At 41.1% G+C, this 20,192-nt stretch overlaps 1 protein-coding gene across 3 annotated transcripts in view; it reads left to right on the top strand.

Moving 5' to 3' along the window:
• SLCO4C1 (solute carrier organic anion transporter family member 4C1) overlaps positions 1–20,192 on the top strand; it is a 221,891-nt gene that overhangs the window by 59,165 nt on the left and 142,534 nt on the right. Inside the window, exons 1-2 of one of the 3 annotated variants that reach the window (XM_073677943.1) lie at positions 2,774–2,889; positions 3,043–3,407. The exons of 1 other annotated variant lie outside the window; for it this stretch is intronic. In XM_073677943.1, coding sequence (XP_073534044.1) covers positions 3,167–3,407 — 241 coding nt within the window. In that variant the 5' untranslated portion in view covers positions 2,774–2,889; positions 3,043–3,166. One more of the 3 variants, XM_073677935.1, reaches the window with a different exon arrangement.

The raw sequence follows: 20,192 nt of genomic DNA on the forward strand, positions 1-20,192 counted from the left end.
CTCACAGGGATTAGAATGAGGCTTCGGCAACTGACTATATAAGCCAGAAGCCTCCGGTTTTTCCAACCGAGACTTGAAGTTACACGACTGGTCCAGGGGCCGGTCCCTTCTTGCGGCCTACGATCCCTCTGTCTTCTGACAGATTCGGGGCATACAGGTGCTGTCCCGCACTCGCCGTACCCCCTAGGATCCGTTCTGTAGATTGGAGCCTACTCCTCTGCTCCCCTCCTGGGCCTCTAAGACTGGGCCCCAACTTGTGGAGCAGAGCTCCTAAAGAGACTCTGCTCCCTGACTGTTCTCCACTGACTGATCTGCCACCCTAAGATGGCTTCCCTTTTTATACCTCCTTCTATAGTGCTCCCTTAAACTGCTTCCTCCACCCATACCCACTACTGGTTCCCCCTACCTTTGGGTTCCCCCCACTCTAGCCAGGGACAGGGCTCAGCTCTGCGCACGCATGTTGCCCCTCCAGCCGGTCTGGAGCAGTGTAGTGTTGAATGTGAGTGTTGGGGTTCCGGGCAGCACTCCCTCCTTACCTGAGAGAAGGAGATACCACACCTCTGGGTGAGGTGCAGTACCCCTGTGGTGACTGAACCCTCAGGGGCGCCACACTAACTTCTGACTGACTGAACTGCCTGGCTCCACCCTCCATATATATATCCCTAACGGGCTCCCTCTGGTGGTATGAGGTGGAAGGGTGGAGGTGTTTGTATGTAATGAGGGCCTTTTGTGGAGAAGTCCATCCATGCACCCTTTTGGGTCCTGTGGTACCTGTGAACAGCAGGGTGCCACATTATTGACTTGGAGTTACATTGTGTTGTTTAAGTGTTCCCTTTATTTTTTTGAGCAGTGTATATAAAATATTCAGACATGACTTCGTAATGAAAGCAATGTCTTGTTACTATATTCATGAAGTCGTAGCAGAGGTTTCTGCCATCAGATTTTTCTATGACATAGTCTAATGAGCAGTAATATGTCGCACTGCTAGTGTATAGTGAGAGGGATCCTAGCTACACATTACACAAAGGTGTTCCAGTCACTGATCAGGTATGAAACAAAGTCCATCATTATGGTGCATTTAGCTTTTTCTAGGGCTTATAAGATTTTTCTTTTTTTTAGATATTTATAGGATTTATAGTAACATCTGTTTCTGGACATCTTTGGGGCCTCAATTATAAAAACCAATGTAAAAGGAAACCTTAATATATACACCCAATCAGGTTGCAGCTTTCATTTTCTTACTTGCATTCTGACAATATGAGGAGGAATCTGATTGGTTACTATAAGCAACTCCTTTTCCCCTTCACATTAATTGATTTTCAATTACAGGGATGCTGCATTTTCCATGTAATGTATTTCAGTAGTTAGTGCTGCAGTTGGAAAATGTGCCATATTTGTGATAAGGTAGGCAAGTCCTGCATGCCAAATGAAGCTCTTTGGACAGCACAACTTTCCCACAATAGAAGAGACAACACTCAATGTATTTGTCACAGCGTATTTGCTAATTTTCTGCCATAAAACACCTTTCAAATTTGAAGTTGCTCAAAAAAATGGTGACTTTTTATGCCAGTATTGACCCAACTCCTTCAAAATGGGAACAGATGGGGTGGGAGAGGGTATGGCAAAGCCCACCCATCTAATTCTTAAAAATTTACTTTTACTTATATGTAAGTTTACTTTTGTAACTTACTACATAAATGTATTCCAGTCTCAGACTGGAGTACATTTCTGGCAGAGGCGAGAATTTCTATCAATGGACACGTTGTGGATTTGATGTGGATTTGCATATCCACAGCATTTCCACAGTTTTTCTACTGTGTTTTTGCATCAAAATCCGCATGTATTACATGTAGATTTTATTGCTGATTTTGCTGAGAATTTCTTCTGATGCACTGGTGTAATTAGACCCTGAGGCACCAGTTTTGCTCCAGAATATGACCCCATTTTATGAATACTGGCACTTTTCACATGTGTCTTGATGAGGGGCAGGATGAAGTGCGACGTGCCTGATTCATTAAGAGGCGCACAGGGGAGGCGCAAAATGGTGTGCACCTCCATGTACGCCTTGCCACAAAACGTACTCCAGTACGACAGTTTTTTGATGTAAAAACTTTGATGAATTGGGGTCTATGTGTTGTGGTACAATAGGGCATGGGCAGGTGCAGACGACCATTTTTTTCTCCATCTGAGAATATCAGTCCGATTATGCTGATCAGACTCTAATCAGAGTTTGATTAGAGTGTGTTCAGAGTGGGATCTGATTTTCTCTAAGGTGGAGAGAAAAAAAAAAAGTTTCTCCACTTTCTTCCTTATGTCAGGCGTGAATAAACCTTTATTCTTTATAAATAAAGGTTTACTACATGTTCTCATTTATAAGATATATGCTTGCCAAATAATATCTCCTGCAGCACCATTGAACATATAAATGTTTAGTTCTTGTGGAACCAAAAGTTGCAGGAAAGACAGGTAGGTTTTAATTCATTCATTTATTTAAGCTTGCATGGTGTGCTAATACATCTAAAGTTAAAAGAAAGAGGTTTCCATACCTCCCTGCCGATAATTACCTGTAGTAACATGGTGGCAATCAGCAGTGATCTTTGCATACGACACATAGATATTAGTAAATAATTAATAGGTGGAAGTCATCTGAATTATTATATCCTTGCATCTAAATAGATTATAAATGAGAAGAGAAGAAAGAACTTCTGCTTTCTGTGCCAAAATCAGGGCGTTGCACAAAGAGCCAGCATGTGAGCATACAGTGTATGAGAACAGGGGATGTACACTGTAGGAGGAGGAGGGTGGAAGGTGCAGGAGGTGGAGGACAGGTACAGTAGGCGTTGTCTGCTCATGTGATCCATGCCCTTAGGTTGAGAGACGGGGAAACAGGTGAGCTAAAGGGGTGGGAGGGGTGTTTTCTCCTTGGCAGGTGAGTTCACCCCAAACTATAGCCAAGTAAAAAAAAAATAGAGGTGTCTCCACCTTTCTTATGACTCAACATATGTCTGACAAGGATGATCTCGTTTTGCTTCATTTGCCAAGTTGCAGAAGAACATGTGCACCATGCACAGATAACTTCTCAGGAGGAGCACTGCTGTCATTCCAAGGATCCTTCAAGAGGCTGCTCTCACCCACTCACCCCAGACCGGACTGTCAAGTGTATGTCATGGAAGAAGGCATAGATAACCCTGCATTCGCCTCCTTGGATGATTTGGGCTTAAAATCCATTGATAAAGGAATCAGTAAGGTAAAAGATGGAGGGAAGGAGAACTCACAAACCAACCTTATTGACGAGGAGTTCAAAGAGGGTCCTTATGGATGGGGCAAATTTACTCCAAGCTTCTTGCAATGCTGTAACAATCCCAAGGGCTATCTAGTGATGTACAGCCTCCTGGCTGTTATGCAAGGTGAGCACTGTAGTAATGACATTCCTTTCTGCAACTATTCCTGATCTCTGTGCAAACACGTTAGTGAAGATTGACGAAAAAAAGCTGTATAATGTATTTATCCAAGACACGTGTCTGCTACATTTCAGTCTTATATTTAATATACACCATGCCATTCTGTCACTTACTGCTATCATACACTTATTATTATTGTGTATATATTAGTGCACAGAACATATGGTTACCATTTACTCCATGTAGCAGCAATCAGACCTCATGATCTCTCTATAGTCACTGTACTAGTACACAAATTATCCCATTGGTCTTGAGTTTGACGTTCCTAATATATATGGCATATAAGGGAATGCTAGTAAATATTTTTCAGGCTAGCAAACTGTTACTATATATCACTATGTTTATTATACCAAAATGTTCTGTGAGATATGAGCTGGGACCCTACCGATCACTAGAACAGAGGAGTCAAGAATGCTCTTCTGAACATGGTTACCCTGTCATTTTTGTTTCTGAGATTTTTGGCTCTCCAGGAATAACACAGTTTCTCACTGAAATGAATGATACTGCTCATTAGAAAATGGGAACTCATTGAGATAATTCCCAACCTAAAAGCCAAAGGGACTAGTATTATGATCACATTGGGTTACTTCATAAATTCCCACCAATAATATACTTCGACATGACTCGATAGAATCTTTAAATCCATTGAACTTTAAGGGTGCAGTCAGACGTCCGTATAAATCAGACTGAGATCGGAACACATTGCACAGATTGGCCATTGACTCTCCTGACCCGAGCGTGACAATTGCATGGAAATATATGAAGCTGTCCATGCATTGTTTTCCAATATCAGTCCCATTTACATTGCCATCTGAGTGCACCCCAAGGCTGTGTGCCCACAATGAGTATTAAGTGAGTTTTTGATGTTGCAGAATTTCTGTTGCCGCATTACTGCACCTAAGTAAATTATTAAATTTATTTAAGTAAAACTTGTGTTTTTTCATTGTATTTTTGAGTGCACTTGTCTCTTCTTCGTATGTCATGTTTTAAATAAGTTGCTTTGGCTTTGATACATACCAGTATTTAGTTTTGACAAAACTTTGTTGATTCAGTCATATGCGGATTACATGCAATTTTAGTGATTTTTTAGTGCAGATTTTCTGCATAATAATGCTGGTATGCTGAGTTTTAAGTGTGGCTTTTCCCCATAGACTTGCAAGAAAAATTGACATGTTGCGAATTTCAAACATGCACCGCAAGTTAGTTTACGCTGAGTTAAAAAAGCACAATGGGCATGAGATTTCTATAAATCCCATCCACTTTGTTGGAACTGTCAGATATGTAGCATCAATAACTCACCGACAAACTCTTCATAGGCCATCAGCCTTAGATTGAGTGGGTGAGAGGGGGTGTAGGGAGATGAGAACTTTGGTCATAAGTAGTGTTGAGCGAATTTGCAAATAACATCTGCGTGACAGCGTGGCAAATCAAGGATGTTCGTGGGCGGAGCCGATTTTTTGGCGTGAACAAGCCGGAACCCCGAACACAAACATGAATTTGAAATGCCGAACAAATTCGCTCAACAATACTTATGACCAAAATTCTCATCTCCCTACACCCCCTCTCCCTACACACTAGTCATAAGTGCAGCATCAAGATTTTAGTCATGAGTGAAATAGTGTGTTTTCTTTATTGTGTGGAACATTTTTTTGTGCTTTTTCTTTACGTCTTTTATCATTTTTTCCACATTTTTGCACAATCAATTAGCTTATAAAGCCACGACACATCTTTTACATGTTGTAACATACTTTCTATTTTGAAACATTTCTAGTGAAATTTCGTAGAACTGTTACTTTAAAAAATATTAGTGATGCAATAATGCCTACCTCATCAGTTAGTTCCTGCTTTTGATTGCTATATCAATGCTACGAAATTATCCAGTTTTAGCATTAGAAACCTTTTGTTTACAGATCTGAATAGTCTTCACCTTAGATATTATTTATGGCTATATGGTGCTTACTGTAAGACGCTTATATAACCCCCCCCCCCAAAAAAAAAAAAAATCATATTGAAAAATATAGACTTGAGTTATAAAAATTGAGCTTTTGCATGAGGATGATCCTTGTGTTACACTTTCACCATCAGACTAATTGGCAGATATGATAATGGTTCTGTAATAACCAAAGAACATTATCCCCAGCATGTCCACTTGTCATTCGTTTGTAATGCATCCATCCAGTATTAAAATAAACTGCATCCATTACAAATGGAGAAAACAAGTACACATACCTTGGCTTCCGTTTTGCATCTGTTTTTGTTCCTCTTGTAACAGATTTGTATTTACTAGACTTGTCAGTGAACACCTCTAGTGTTCTGGTCATGTGCAGCACTATAAACCGGATCGGTAAATACTTGACATTACAGATGACCATTCCTCATAGACTTCAATGTTAAAAAAAAAAGAATCTGTTTTTTTGGCCAGACAAAAAAAGTTGTTCATACAAGTGAATTACAATCAAATGAAGTACATTTTAGGAGGCTTCCATCTCCATTGAAATTAATGGATCTTGTAGTGGATCATTTAATTTCCTTTTTGTCATTCAAAAACAAATCTACAAATGGAAATAACAAATGGACATGTGAACAGAGCCTTACAGATTTGTTCCTGGTTGATTCCAACCAGACATTTATCTGAGTTTTAAATATAGCTTTGGACTGTTTATGTGTAAAATTATTTAAGGGATATTTCAACTTGAAGCATTTATGACCTATGATGACCTGTCCCCTTGAACAGATCTAATCAGTGCGATCACACTGATCGCCACTCGCTAGTTCTTTCAGCTGTAAGACTGGCTAGAAGAAGTTTGAAGGAGCAGTCTATCGAATCCACTCTAAACAATCTCTTCCTGGCCGGGATCTTGGACACTTTGGGATACTCCTTTTAACTGTTTGTAAAATTACCTATACACATATTTTGTGGTATTATCATCTCCAGTCATTCTTAATGTTTCCAGCTATAAAGGGGTGTGCTCATCTTCCTTCTTCAGAAGGGCTCTGCTCCTCTGCCTCCCAGTTTTCTTCTCGCCAAGGGACATTACGTTCTTGAAGATTGACAGTGCGGGCCTCAGCATGGTCGCACCACTGGTCTAACCTGTGCATCCTCAGATGTTGCAAGCATGGGCAGATTTGCTTTAGGAGTATTGGAGGAGTTCACGGGAAATAAAACTGGTCAGATCCAGCGATTCAACCAGCTTCAGAGCAATGCTTGCAAGCTTTAAGGCAGAGAGTATTTAAGCACTCTTCTTGCCTAGGCAACTGGCTACCACTGATAGACTTTAGAGGTAGCCAGTAACCTAGGCAACAGCAGTAAACAGAATTAAAAATCCTTTCCGCTCTCCGTTTTTACAAGCACATTGCAATTTTACCTATTTAAAGGGAACCTGTCACATGAAAAAACGCTATTAACCGACAGATATGGGGTTAATCTGCAGGTTAATAATGTTCTGAACCTACCTGGTGCCCACACTTAGAGCCCCACTACCGGAGCGAGTTCAGTCAATGCTCTGTGTATAGAGAGCGGTAGCTGTAACTGCACCTGCAGCACTGACTGACAGCTGGCCCCAATGACAAGTCGGCTGTCAGTCAGTGCCAGAAGCACGGATACAGCCACCGCTCTCTATACACATAGTGGTGACTGAACCCGTGTCGTCCCCACCCATGTGAGTAAAATCCGGACAATGCGGGAAGGAATAAAGTTCATTTCCTCCTTGCAGCAGGGCTCTAAGTGCAGCCACCGGGCTGGTTCAGGCCACTATTAACCTGCAGATTAATTCCATATCTGTAGGTTAACCCCTTGAACCCTGGGCCATTTTGAGTTTTTCATTTTTGTTTTTTCCTTCCCTTCTTCCAAGAGCCATAACTTTTTTATATTTCCATCAATGTAGCCATATGAGGGTTTGTTTTTTGCAGGATGAGTTGTTCTTTTGAATGGCACCATTGATTTTAACATATAGTGTACTGGAAAATGGGAAAAAAATTCCAAGTGCGGTGAAATTGCAAAAAAAAGTGCAATTCCAAAATAGTTTTTTTTGTTTTTTTATTTACCATGTTCACAATATCGCCAAACTGACCAGGGAATATGGATGACGGATGATGGGAATGGGTGACCGAGAACCGATGCCACAAAGAAATGATCTTGAATATTAATATTTATTTGCTACAGGGAAAATATAGATCTTTGTACCGTGTTAGCCAGTAGACAGAAAAATATTTAGATTTGAGAGTCCTCAGTGGATGATACCTTTTAATGGCTAACTGAAAAGATGGTAACAAATTGTAAGCAAAACTACTCAGGTTTTTTCATTAGTGTATAAATATGTGACTCTTCAGATTTTGTGTTATACTATGCCTGATGAAGAAACCTGAATAGTTTCGCTTGCAATTTGTTACCATCTTTTCAGTTAGCCATTAAAAGGTATCAACCACTGAGGACTCTCAAATCTATTTATTTGCTACGTGTTTGGAGGCTGTTCTAGCCTCTTCATCAGGCAAAATTATCCTGGGCAGTGCTATCAATCACCCATTCCCATCATCCGCCATCCGAATTTCTGGACTCCCGTTGGAACCCAGTGGGTGAAGCTGCAACCCTCAGTCAGCATCTATTTCCTACTTGTGCAGAGTTGTGCCTGCAGCACAACCTCACTGGGTGAGTAATTCTCACCTTAAAGTGTCCTATCCACCTTAGGGTATGTGTACACTGTCCAGAGCTGCCTGCGGCCCCAACACGGAGGGATAGCCACCGGTGGCTTCCGCTCATTTTATGCAAATGAGCGGCGCCATTTTTTTTCACCTACGGACTTTCCTGATAGAGGTTAGGTCTATTGGGAAAACCCGCATGCGGACCCACCGGAGAAATTGACATGCTGCGGTCTGGAAAGACGTGCTGCATGTCAGTTTCCACAGGTGAGCCGCAGACGCATAGTGGACATGGGATTTCTAGAAATCCCATCCACTATGCTGGAACATCTGGCCACTGTGGGTTTGACGCTGCATAACACACAGCTTCAAACCCACAGCGTCTCCTGACCGTGTGCACATACTCTTATAAGATTTGCACTATGGGCGCTTCCCCTTTTTTATTTGTGACCTGGGAATATGATTCGCCAGGTCTGTATGAGTACAGAGATACCCAACTTGTATAGTCTATTTTTTATTTAAGTGGTGAAAAAAATTCAGAAATTTGTATGAAACATTTTTTTTTGTGTTTGTTGCCATTTTCCGAGACCCGTAGCGTTTCCATTTTTTGGTATCTGAGGCTGGGTGAGGGCTTATTTTTTGTGCCCAGAGCTGATGTTTTTATTGATACTATATTGGGGTAGCTATGATGTTTTGACCTCCTCTTGTTGCATTTTATTGCAATGCTGCAGTGAGCAAAAAAACGTAATTCTGGCATTTAGATTTTTTTTCTCTAAATCTTGAACTTGAAGTTGTAATTATTCGATCGCCTGTGCTACACATAGCAGATCTTCAGCCCTGCTATGTATAGCAGAAATGACAGTCTCCTATGAATGACGGCCACGAGCCGGTGTTCTCAGGAGGATCGTAATGTCATGCACAGGGGCCTTCTGTAGACCCCCAGTTGTTAGGATAACCAATCATTGCTCTGCGATTATGTGACAGGGGCGCTGATAGGTGGCTGGAATGACGCGCTTCCGGCTGACACGTTTTAAACTGATTAGATCAGATTTAACTTAACAGTTACGAGTGGAGCTCCTGCTCACCTACGGCTGTTAAAGGCACATGACAGCTTATGGAATCACATGAAGATGTGGGCTCAGCACTGGAGCCCGAATCAAAGTTAGGGACACCACATATGATGTACATATACTGTAAGTAATTTTCGTGAAGGGCTTAATAGCGTTTTTTCACGTGACAGGTTCCCTTTAAGAAGATGAAACAACCCGTTTAATGGAGTGTTTTAATTTCAGCCTTTTATGGCTCAGGTGGGAATTGCTATATCTGTGCAGCGGCCAAAGGAGTTCAGAACTGCACAAACAGGGGAGCCGGCTGTGTTAACCTGTTTTTGGAACTTCTATAGAAGTGAATGAGAGTTACAGAGACAATGTCACACATATGCGTGGCTGAAATGGGAATACCCCTTCAAACCTTTGAATAATCTATATTCTAATGGTCCATGAATAAAACTGAACTTTCTTTAGTGATTTGTTAGAACTCTGACCCCTTTAGGGCTAGTTTAGAGAAGCATTAAATTTCAATGTGTGCTGTCCGAGTAAAAATCAGATTGCAGCATGCACTAGTCTTGGATGAGAATTGCCTTTACAAGTTTATGAGTGCATAGAAAAATCTGATCCCGTATGGATCATCTATGTAGTCTTAGATTTTTACGGACACATTGCCATTATTAGCCTAAGAAACTGTATTTGATCATATACATTTTAAACTGTTGATAAAACCAAATGCCACATGGAGTCACACATGCCCAGTTTCTGAATGAAACTGGATGATTTTTCAGATTTTTAAACTGATGCAAAGATATGGCAGAGAAATATACTTATTGTACAATGCCAAAGATTTCACTTACTTCTTACATTACATGAGTGATATCTATTGTAAATTCTACAATACCATATATGTAGTATAATGCATCCCATAGTCCTACATATAGTATAATGCAGAGTCCATAGTCCTTCACATAGTATAGTGCACAGTCCATAGTCCTCCATATAATATAATGCACCCCCATAGTCATGCATATTCCTCCATATAGTATAATGCACCTCCATATATAATCCACAGCCCATAGTCCTCCATATTAGTATAATACACAGGCCATATCCTTCATATAATATAATGCATGGCCCATAATCCTTCATATAGTATAATGCATAGCCCATATTCCACCGTATAGTATAATACACCTCCATATATAATGTACAGCCCAAAGTCATCCATGTAATATAATACACAGCCCATAGTCATCAATGTAGTATAATGCACAGCCCTTAGATATTCATGTAATCTAACGCACAGCTCATAGTCATCCATGTAGTATAATGCACAGCTCATAGTATTCCATGTAGTATAATATACAGCCCATAGTATTCCATGTAATATAATGCACAGCCCATAGTCATCCATGTAGTATAATGCACAGCTCATAGTCATCCATGTAGTATAATGCTCAGCTCATAGTCATCCATGTAGTATAATGCACAGCTCATAGTCATGCATGTAGTATAATGCACAGCTCATAGTATTCCATGTAGTATAATGCACAGCCCATAGTATTCCATGTAATATAATGCACAGCCCATAGTCATCCATGTTGTATAATGCACAGCTCATAGTCATCCATGTAGTATAATGCTCAGCTCATAGTCATCCATGTAGTATAATGCTCAGCTCATAGTCATCCATGTAGTATAATGCACAGCTCATAGTCATGCATGTAGTATAATGCACAGCTCATAGTATTCCATGTAGTATAATGCACAGCCCATAGTATTCCATGTAATATAATGCACAGCCCATAGTATTCCATGTAATATAATGCACAGCCCATAGTCATCCATGTTGTATAATGCACAGCTCATAGTCATCCATGTAGTATAATGCTCAGCTCATAGTCATCTATGTAGTATAATGCACAGCTCATAGTCATGCAAAAGGACAAATATGAAAGCATAACATAGAATTCATAGAAAAAAAATGAATGTGTGAAATGTGAATTGCTATATGACATTAACTTCATATTTAGGACTTATTCTACAAAGAAATGTGCAAATGCAAGTAAGACCAAGCATCTTCCTGCTGTAATTTGAAATCCAAAATAGTGATGTTGAATGAGATGAGGAATTTCCCTCTCTCTTATTCATGGATTAGTCAGCATCAGTTATGTGGAAATGTTAAATTGGACACAACCTTTCAATCTATCATTAATATTAGAGGAGTTGGCCCCTTTCTCTTGATCTTGCAGCTTTCCTCACAAACTGATGAGCACTCCTGTCCATAAACTGTCCTCTGGTGAGGACCATGTGACCTGACCTGCCCACCAGACTCCTCCATTGTAAAACACCTCACGTGTGAAAGATGCTTTTCTAATGGAAGAGGTTGGTCACCTGCTCCTCCATCAGCAGCCATTTCATGGACAGAAGTTCTCGTCTTTTTGTGAGGAAAGCTGCACTAACCAGAGAAAGTGGCCAATGTCTTTAATCTCAGATAAGATGTTTTTACTTGTATACCCTATGTAGTCAAAATTATTGGGACACGTACACATTACACCTACAGGAACTTTTCTGCAATCCCATTTTAAAGCCATAGGTATTAATATGGAGTTGGTCCCCACTTTGCAGCTATAGCAGTTACAACAGTTTCCAGTCTTACTGGAAGGGAGATTTCGGAGCGTCTCTGCGTGAAATTTTGCTTATTTATCCAGAAGAGCATTTGTGAGGTTAGACACTGATGTTGGAGGAATGGACCCAATTCATAATCCCAATTCTAGTTCATCCCAAAGGCGTTTCGATGGGTTTTAGATTAGGGCTCTGTGATTGCCAGTTAAGTTTTTCTACACTAAATTCAGCCACCCATGCCTTTACACTTTTTGCACTTGATATAGTCATGCTGGAACAATATAGGGCCTTCCCCATTTGTTCACACGAAATTGGAAACATACAATTGTCCAAAATGTCTTGTAACCTGACAGACTAAGATTTCCTTTAACTGAAACTAAGAGTCCAAGGCCTACCCTAGAAAAACGGTTATAGGAAGTTTAGCCCCCAGCAGTTCGCCCCCAGCAATTTGCCCCCAGCAGTTCGCCCCCATCAGTTCGCCCCCAGGTACATTTCGCCCCTATCATTTCGCCCCCAGGAAGATTCGCCCCCGCACATTTCGCCCCCGCACGTTTCGCCCTCGCACCGGGGCGAACTGGGGGCGATATGTGTGGGGGTGAAATGTGCGGGGGCAAAACATCCTGCGGGCTAAATTCTGGGGACGAAATGTGGGGGGGGGCGAAATGTACCCAGGGACGAATTGCTGGGGGCGAACTGCTGGGGGCGAAACATCCAATTTCCAGAAAAACAATCCAGTGATACTATCCTTCATCAACTAAACTTTACAGTCAGGCAGGTAAAGTTTTCATGGCAATCACTAAACGTAGATGACGCGCCCCCTGGGCCGTGGGGTACTCGGTGCTGGGCCGGTCGTTGCTAGGGGAGATGTCACAGTGGCGGTGACCCGGTCCGTGACACAGGGCGGTCAATAAAAGGGGATATTTACAGGGGATTTATAGTTCTTATATACAGTTCGTAGCGCCACCTGTGGTATGCGGCTATATGGAGCCGCCGCTGCGGACCAGCTCCTCTGGAGCTGGTGTAAATGCAGCAGAGTTGCTTCAGCTCTCCACAGGTAGAGCTTAGCTCTCGTGGTGCAGTGTAGTGCAGGGGGTGATGGTGCAGCAGCAATAATTGACAGAGACAGTGGGGTGCAGTCTTCCGGATTTACTCACAGTTCTTACTTGGCTCTTGGTTACAACTGCAGATCATAACTTCCCGCATCGTGCTGCGTTCACTGCGCAGGGGCTCAGCCAACCCTCAGGTACCTCCGGAGTACATAACGGGACACCTAGTGTCCCAATCCAGTGACTGCAGACCTTGCCGGGCAACGTCTTCTCTGTCCCCTGGGTCCTCTATGGCCACCTTCTTGGTGAGACAGATGTGGCTTTGTGGCTGCAGTACCTGAAATACTGCAGCCTCCGGTTTCCTAGCTAAATATTTGTAATTCTCACTAGTTAGGGGCCGGTCCCCTCTGCGACCTGATCCCTCCACCACCTGGTAGACTCGGGCGTACGGGTGGCCTCCAGCAGTGCCCGTACCCCTGGGATCCTTTCTTCACTCCTGGAGCCTTCTCTCTGCTCCCGTTCCTTCCTCCTTTCCTTCTCCTGGGCCTCGTCACTCAGGCCCGCGCTTCCCCTGAGCAGAGCTCCTGCAGAGCTCCTGCTCCCAACTCTTCCTCTCACTGGAACTGAACTCCTTCTCTCTCTAGAATGTTCCACCCTCTCTTTTATATCACTTCTTTCAATGCTCCCCTGAACTTCTTCCTCCACCCACACCCACTACATGGTTCCCCCTACTTTGGTTCCCCCCCACTCCAGCCAGGGACAGGGCTCAGCAGGAAGCAATGCATCTTGCCCCTACTGCTGGTCTGGAGTAGTGCAGTGTTGGATGCAGGTGTTAGGGTCCCAGGCAGTACTCCTTCCTTACCTGAGAGTGAGATACCACACCTCTGGGTGAGATGCAGTACCTCTGTGGCGACTGAACCAGCAGGGGCGCCACATAGACTCATCCATCAGACTGCCAGATTTGACACTCCACAGAATGTGTTTCTACTGCTCTAGAGTCCAGTGGTGGCGTGCTTTATATAACTCCATCTGATGCTTGGCATTGTGCTTGGTGATGTAATGCATGCATTCAGCTGCTAAGCCAAGGAAACCCAAGACATGAACATCCTGGCGCACAGTGCAAATTTATGTGGTCTGAACAAGAGTGGGCACTGACAGGGTCCCTGTACAAGAAAAATATATGGGCTCTTTGAAGTCCAATAGGTTATCATAGTAACATAGTAACATAGTTTTTAAGGTTGAAGGAAGACTAAGTCCATCTAGTTTAACCCATAGCCTAACTTGTGGATCCAGAGGAAGGCAAAAAAAACCATGTGGCAAACACTAAGCTCCACATTGGGGAAAAAAATTCCTTCCCGACTCCATACGACAATCAGACTAGTTCCCTGGATCAATGTCCTATCAAGGAATCTGGTATTTATAACCTGCAATATTATACTTTTCAAGAAAGGCATCCATGCCCTTCTTAAATTTTAATAGTGAATCACTCATTACAACATCATGCGGCAGAGAGTTCCATAGTCTCACTCCTCTTACAGTAAAGAATCCCCGTCTGTGATTATGATTAAACCTTCTTTCCTCCAGACGTAGAAGATGCCCCCTTGTCCCCGTCTCAGGCCTCAGAGTAAAAAGATCAGTGGAAAGGTCTTTGTACTGTCCCCTCATATACTTGTACATAGTAATAAGATCACCCCTAAGCCTTCTTTTTTCCACAGTAAATAACCCCAAGTGTAATAACCAGTCTTGGTATTGCAGACCTCCCAGTCCTCCACAGCACAGCTCCACATACTTAAGAGGTAGTAGTTTGTTCCTTTACCTCTTTGGCTCAATGGTATTTCTGACCCTGAGTCTTACATTTTGTGGCACATTTGCTGTATTTCATAAACCCTTCAACTTTTCAATAATAACACTCACAGATGATTGTAGAAAATTTAGGAGGGAAGAATTTTCACGAACTGGCTTGCTATACCGGTGGCATTCTATCACAGTATGATGCTCTAGTTCTTTAGAACAAGCCATTCTTTCACAAATGATTCTAAAGGAAGACTGTATGGATAGGCTCCATGATTTTATATACCTGTGGTAATGGGACTCAGGGAAAAAATGATTCACATCCAGACAACCCAGCTCTGCTGTAGAGTATCCCCCATCCTACTGCAGCTTGTTTCTATGTGTTAAAAAAGAGATGAAGAGCAGGAATCCCTCTCTGTGCGCTATGATATGTATGGGACGGATAACTGCAGTTAGTCTTCACCCACCAGCTCCTAATGGATTGCAAATTAAAGATAAATGGTCTGATCAATTGGAGGGAATCTGTCAGCTGTTTTTGCTACCTCATCTGAGAGCAGCATAATATAGGAAAAGAGACCAATTCCAACGATGTATCACTTAGATTACAGGGTGCAGCAGTTGTGACACAATCAGAGCTTTTAGATGTAGAATGAAGCAGAGCTGAGAAAGCTAACCCCGCCCACACCAGGCTCTGTATATACAATGTCTATTAGCACTGAGCTGCTTATTACAGGGAGAGGGGGCACAGTCAGACTACTGTAGTCCAGCAATGCTAATCACAAGTGATAAAACCTTCATAATAAGTGATCACCACCACCACACAGGGTAATAAGTGTCACTTCGTTCAACTCCGTGTTTCAGCCCCTATCCCCTGCTGTCTTCAGATTACATAGAAAACACCTGCTGACAGATTCCTTTTAAGACTCGAGTTGTTCATGCCAGGCTTAAAGGGGTTTTCCCACGAACGAAAGTTCATTTTAAAAATTGTCTGTCTGACAGTGTACAGAACATACCACGGCTCCTGAGCAGGGGAGGAAGCAAAAGACAAGACAGGCAAAACAGCAGGGGATCACAGAGGATTCATTTTGTGAGGTAAATATGGTTTAAAAACAGGCAGTGAAATGTTTTACCTCACAAAATGAATCCAATGCGATCCCCTGCTGTTTTGTCTGTATTGTCTTTTGCTTCCTCCCCTGCTCAGGAGATATGGTATGTTCTGTACAGGGTCAGACACAGACAAATTTTTAAATTAACTTTTGTTCGTGGGAAAACCCCTTTAATGAAGGGGCATGGTGGAGTAAGAGGCGCCTGATTCATTAAGATTCACACACACACCACTTAATTAATCAGGCTCATCCTACAAGTGACATGCCCCTAAAGTGCGTCTTGTCTGAAATCTTTACTCAAGTCTGGAGTAAAATCTCGAGCATAACGTATGCTGCTTCTGGTCATGAATTAGACCGGCAGGCGTTGCCACACAACCATCCTGCCCATTCTCCACCCACTTTAGATGAGCTGGTCAGGGGACTGGAGTGAAAACACCAAAAGTTACAAAACTTCAAGTTTCACAAAAATGTTATGACTTTACAAAGTGTTCTAAGCCAGTTCTGGCATAAACAATTTTACGCAGAGGGGAAAATTGGTGAAAATACAGGATACGAGTCATATAAAGGTCAGAAATAGTGTTATTCCTCATGAACATACATTTTTATTCTGAAAAGAAAGATACCTGGTAGTATGGTTACCCTTACGTTTCTAATTTTAGATGCATTTGGACACTAAGAGAATGGTTGTGAAGTTGAACATAGAGTTTAAGGAGGTTTTTTTCCGCTATACAAAGTAATGAAGAATCATTTGAATATGCTATCTTTTTCTCAGCAGAGTAGGTTGCCATCTATTCCTCATACAGGCTGCTGCACTAGTTTCTCCTTGCACAGCGGTGCTCATGGCCACCTTGCTGTGCAGCAAACTAAGGCACATTCTTATTCACTTTAATAAAGGTGTACAGTAATTTTATACACCATGAACGGCCAGCAGAGTGACTGTGCAGGAAAAACATATGAACGTTTTTGTTAGGCAGTATCCTAATACAATTTAATTTTCTGGTTTGAAAGCAGGGGGCAAAGATGGATTTGGTTCCCAGCCTTGACTCTTTGTCTTGGAGTTTTCTTTTACTATACATAGTTCCTATCAGTGACTACCTAGCTTAATGGGGTGTATCTGGAAATGTCACGCTACATAGAGTCATTTAATTGAAGGTATCGCTACTCTTAATCAACACAAACCTAGAAACCATTTCTCCATTATTAATAGTCTGCTCCTTGGTAACAAGTTGCAGGAGATCCGAATAGCAAACATTACTACTGAAAGCTAAACTCTGCCTGTATGTCTGGTAAAATAAGAACTTGGGAGGGAAAACTGGATAATTTTCAATGAAGCAACAAAGTCCCCTTCATGCAGTTTAACAATTGGGTTCTCAGTAAGAAGCTCAGATCAAGTTACCTGTAGGGCCCTTCTCTACCATTCTCTTTTCTGTTTCTGATCATTTACTGTAGGCCGGCACTTACATTCCCTGACAGAAGTTATGTCGCTTATCCACGTTATATAAATAAAAGCTTATAACCTGATGTTAAATTCATCCATTGGTTTTATAAATTACTCTTTTGAAAGCTGAAACCCTCCCAAATTTGGTTTAGGTTAATAAAATAAATTGGCATCAATACTGAAATATTGATCATTTAATGAACACAGAATGGTCAGATTTTGGCAAGACAAAAGTTTTGTCGCCTGGTCATATAATGCACCCAATCCTAATTTACATCCTCACCAGTGCTCAGTAAATGATTGGTTAATTAGTGGGTGTGTATAAACAGAAACCCAGCACCCCAGACCTTCACTTGAACTGCAACTTGAGCTCTGAAAACATGCCAAAAATCCACCCTGCGACTAAAGCCTTGATAATCAAGAGGCTGAAGACCAGATCCACTGCAGAGGTGGCTGGCACCATTAATGTGTCTCAGCATCAAGTACTAAGAATTAAAAAAAGATTTGAAGAGACTGGAGATGTGTTTGACAAACCCAGGTCCTGCAGACCCCGCAAGACAACTGCTCAGGAGGAATGTTTGTTGGTTAGAAAATCCAAAGCAAGCCCCTCTTCCAATGCAGCAGAGCTCCAACAAGCCTGGTCACCTCAAGTCCCTTGAGATCAAGGTGCTCAAGGACTGGCCAGCCCAGTCACCAGACATGAACATCATTGAGCATGTTTGGGGTAGGATGAAAGAGGAAGCTTGGAAGACAAAACCAAAGAATCTAGATGAACTCTGGGAGGCATGTAAGACTGCATTCTTTGCTATTCCTGATGACTTCATTAATAAATTGAATCATTGTTGAACCGCATGGATGCAGTCCTTCAAGCTCATGGAAGTCACACAAAATATTAAATATGACTCTAATAGCACCACAACTTCATTCACCAATGTTATGCAACATATATTTGTATTTTAAGATAATTATTTGTTTGAATATCACATTTCTTTCTGTGGGCGACAAAATTTTTGTCTTGCCAAAATCTGACCATTCTGTGTTCATTAAATGATCAATATTTCAGCATTGATGCCAATTTATTTTCTTAACCTAAACCAAATTTGGGAGGGTTTCAGCTTTCAAAAGAGTAATTTATAAAACCAATGGATGAATTTAACATCAGGTTATAAGCTTTTATTTACATAACATGGATAAGCGACATAACTTCTGTCAGGGAGTGTATGTGGTAATCCCATCAGTAAGGCTTTAATACAATCCCATATTGTATTCTTGCTCCTGTTGAATTACCTCCCAAGCTGACGACTTGGAACTTTTGCCTCTGAGTCATATTGAACTTTAGTTTAGGAAATCTGCATATTACCGATAAGATCTGGCACATGTATCCTGCTTAAAGCTGTCTACCAGGATATTAGTATTTACCATACTCACCCTCTTAGAAAGGCAGATGTATTTTAAAGGGGTTACCCTACCACATAATTTTGTATATTTTATTAATTGATCTTTGTATATCTCTTATATAGCCGTAATATTCCAAAGTGCTGTGCGAGAATATAACTAATGGTCATTTAATGACCAATCGTAATGCCAACATAGCCATATACAATCATGGCCAAAGTGTTGGCACTATTGAAATTGTTCCAGAGGATGTTTTTTTGTGTTGCTCCAATGCACACAAAGAAAATAAACGTGTATAACAAAACATGTGTAATTGCAATAATTTTCTTGGAGAAATACTTCATTTTCTAGAACAATTTCAAGAGTGCCAACACTTTCGGCCATGACAGTACATTTTAGTCCATTTTGCTCATAATAGTCATTCAATCAGGGGATAAGTGTTTAGCAACACCAAATGTAGAACAAATAACTTTTCTAGGAATATTTTTTCAATGAAAGATCGTTCATAGACAAACATTTTTTCTTTAATCAAAAGATCTTTTTCCAACTTTTGGTAAAAGAATTAAACAAAGCCTACTTCATTTTAAACAATGATGGTCTATGATCAGGTGGCTAAAAAATTAATCATTCATTTTAGTTTTTACCTGATGGACAATCGTTTTGGTTGAGATTGTTCATTTTCATCAACTTTAGTCTAATGTGTATGGGGCCCTTTAGACTATTGTCTTTACGGACTTGGCAGAATTATTATGTGAAAGCCAGTAACATTTGGTGAGCAATGGCTTATTTGCCACATTTATTGCTTTCAACCAATACAATGATTTTATCTATGAAGTAAGGAATTTCTAAAGCTTTTGAATCAATCTTGATGGACATAAAACTTTGATTCCACTTTACTAAGTAATTTTTTTATCTTTTGACATTTCATAAATCACTATCAATGTACATCAAACGTGTGGCTCATAGATATAGGGATTTGTTCCCCTATCACATGCTTTGGACAGGTCTCTTGAACTGTTAATTTAATTTGAAGCTGCCTTTAAGGTTAAGCTCCCACTCTGAGTTTTTCATGCTTTTTTTTTTCAGCGTATTACAGTTCCAGCAAAGTGGATGGGATTTATAGAAATCTCATGCCCAACGTAAATTGACCTGCAGTGCGTTTTTTTAATCGACAACAATTTCTCTTGCTTGTGCACTGAGTTTGATATGCATATGAGTTTTTAATGAATTTGCACTGCATTAAAAACCTGTGTAAGTCACACATGACTGTGCCAATAAAGTTTTATCAATGATAAATACCAGGAAGTACCAAAAACAAAGCAGCTTTATTTGAAACACAACATACCAGAATAAGACAAAAATCGCAGTCAGAAAAGCGATAAAAACGCATGTAAAAATCACGCTCAAAAACGCAATGAAAAACGCAATAAAAAATGCAAGTAATCTAATGTAGTTGATAGGTCTGGAAATCTGCAATATCAAGAAATTACCAAATACTCATGGTGGGAACATAGGCATAGTGGGACTTAGCTTTTCCCCAACAAGTGTTCATGGACAGGTGGCTTCTCCTCTCCCCAGGGCTAATTTTATTATTTTCTAGAGTTGCATTTGTTTTTAAGCTCAGCACACTACTTGTTCAGACAGAA

Source organism: Phyllobates terribilis, unplaced genomic scaffold (genome assembly GCF_046119375.1).
Source record: "Phyllobates terribilis strain yellow unplaced genomic scaffold, ASM4611937v1 Scaffold_1__5_contigs__length_1240528914, whole genome shotgun sequence".
NCBI lineage: Eukaryota > Metazoa > Chordata > Amphibia > Anura > Dendrobatidae > Phyllobates > Phyllobates terribilis.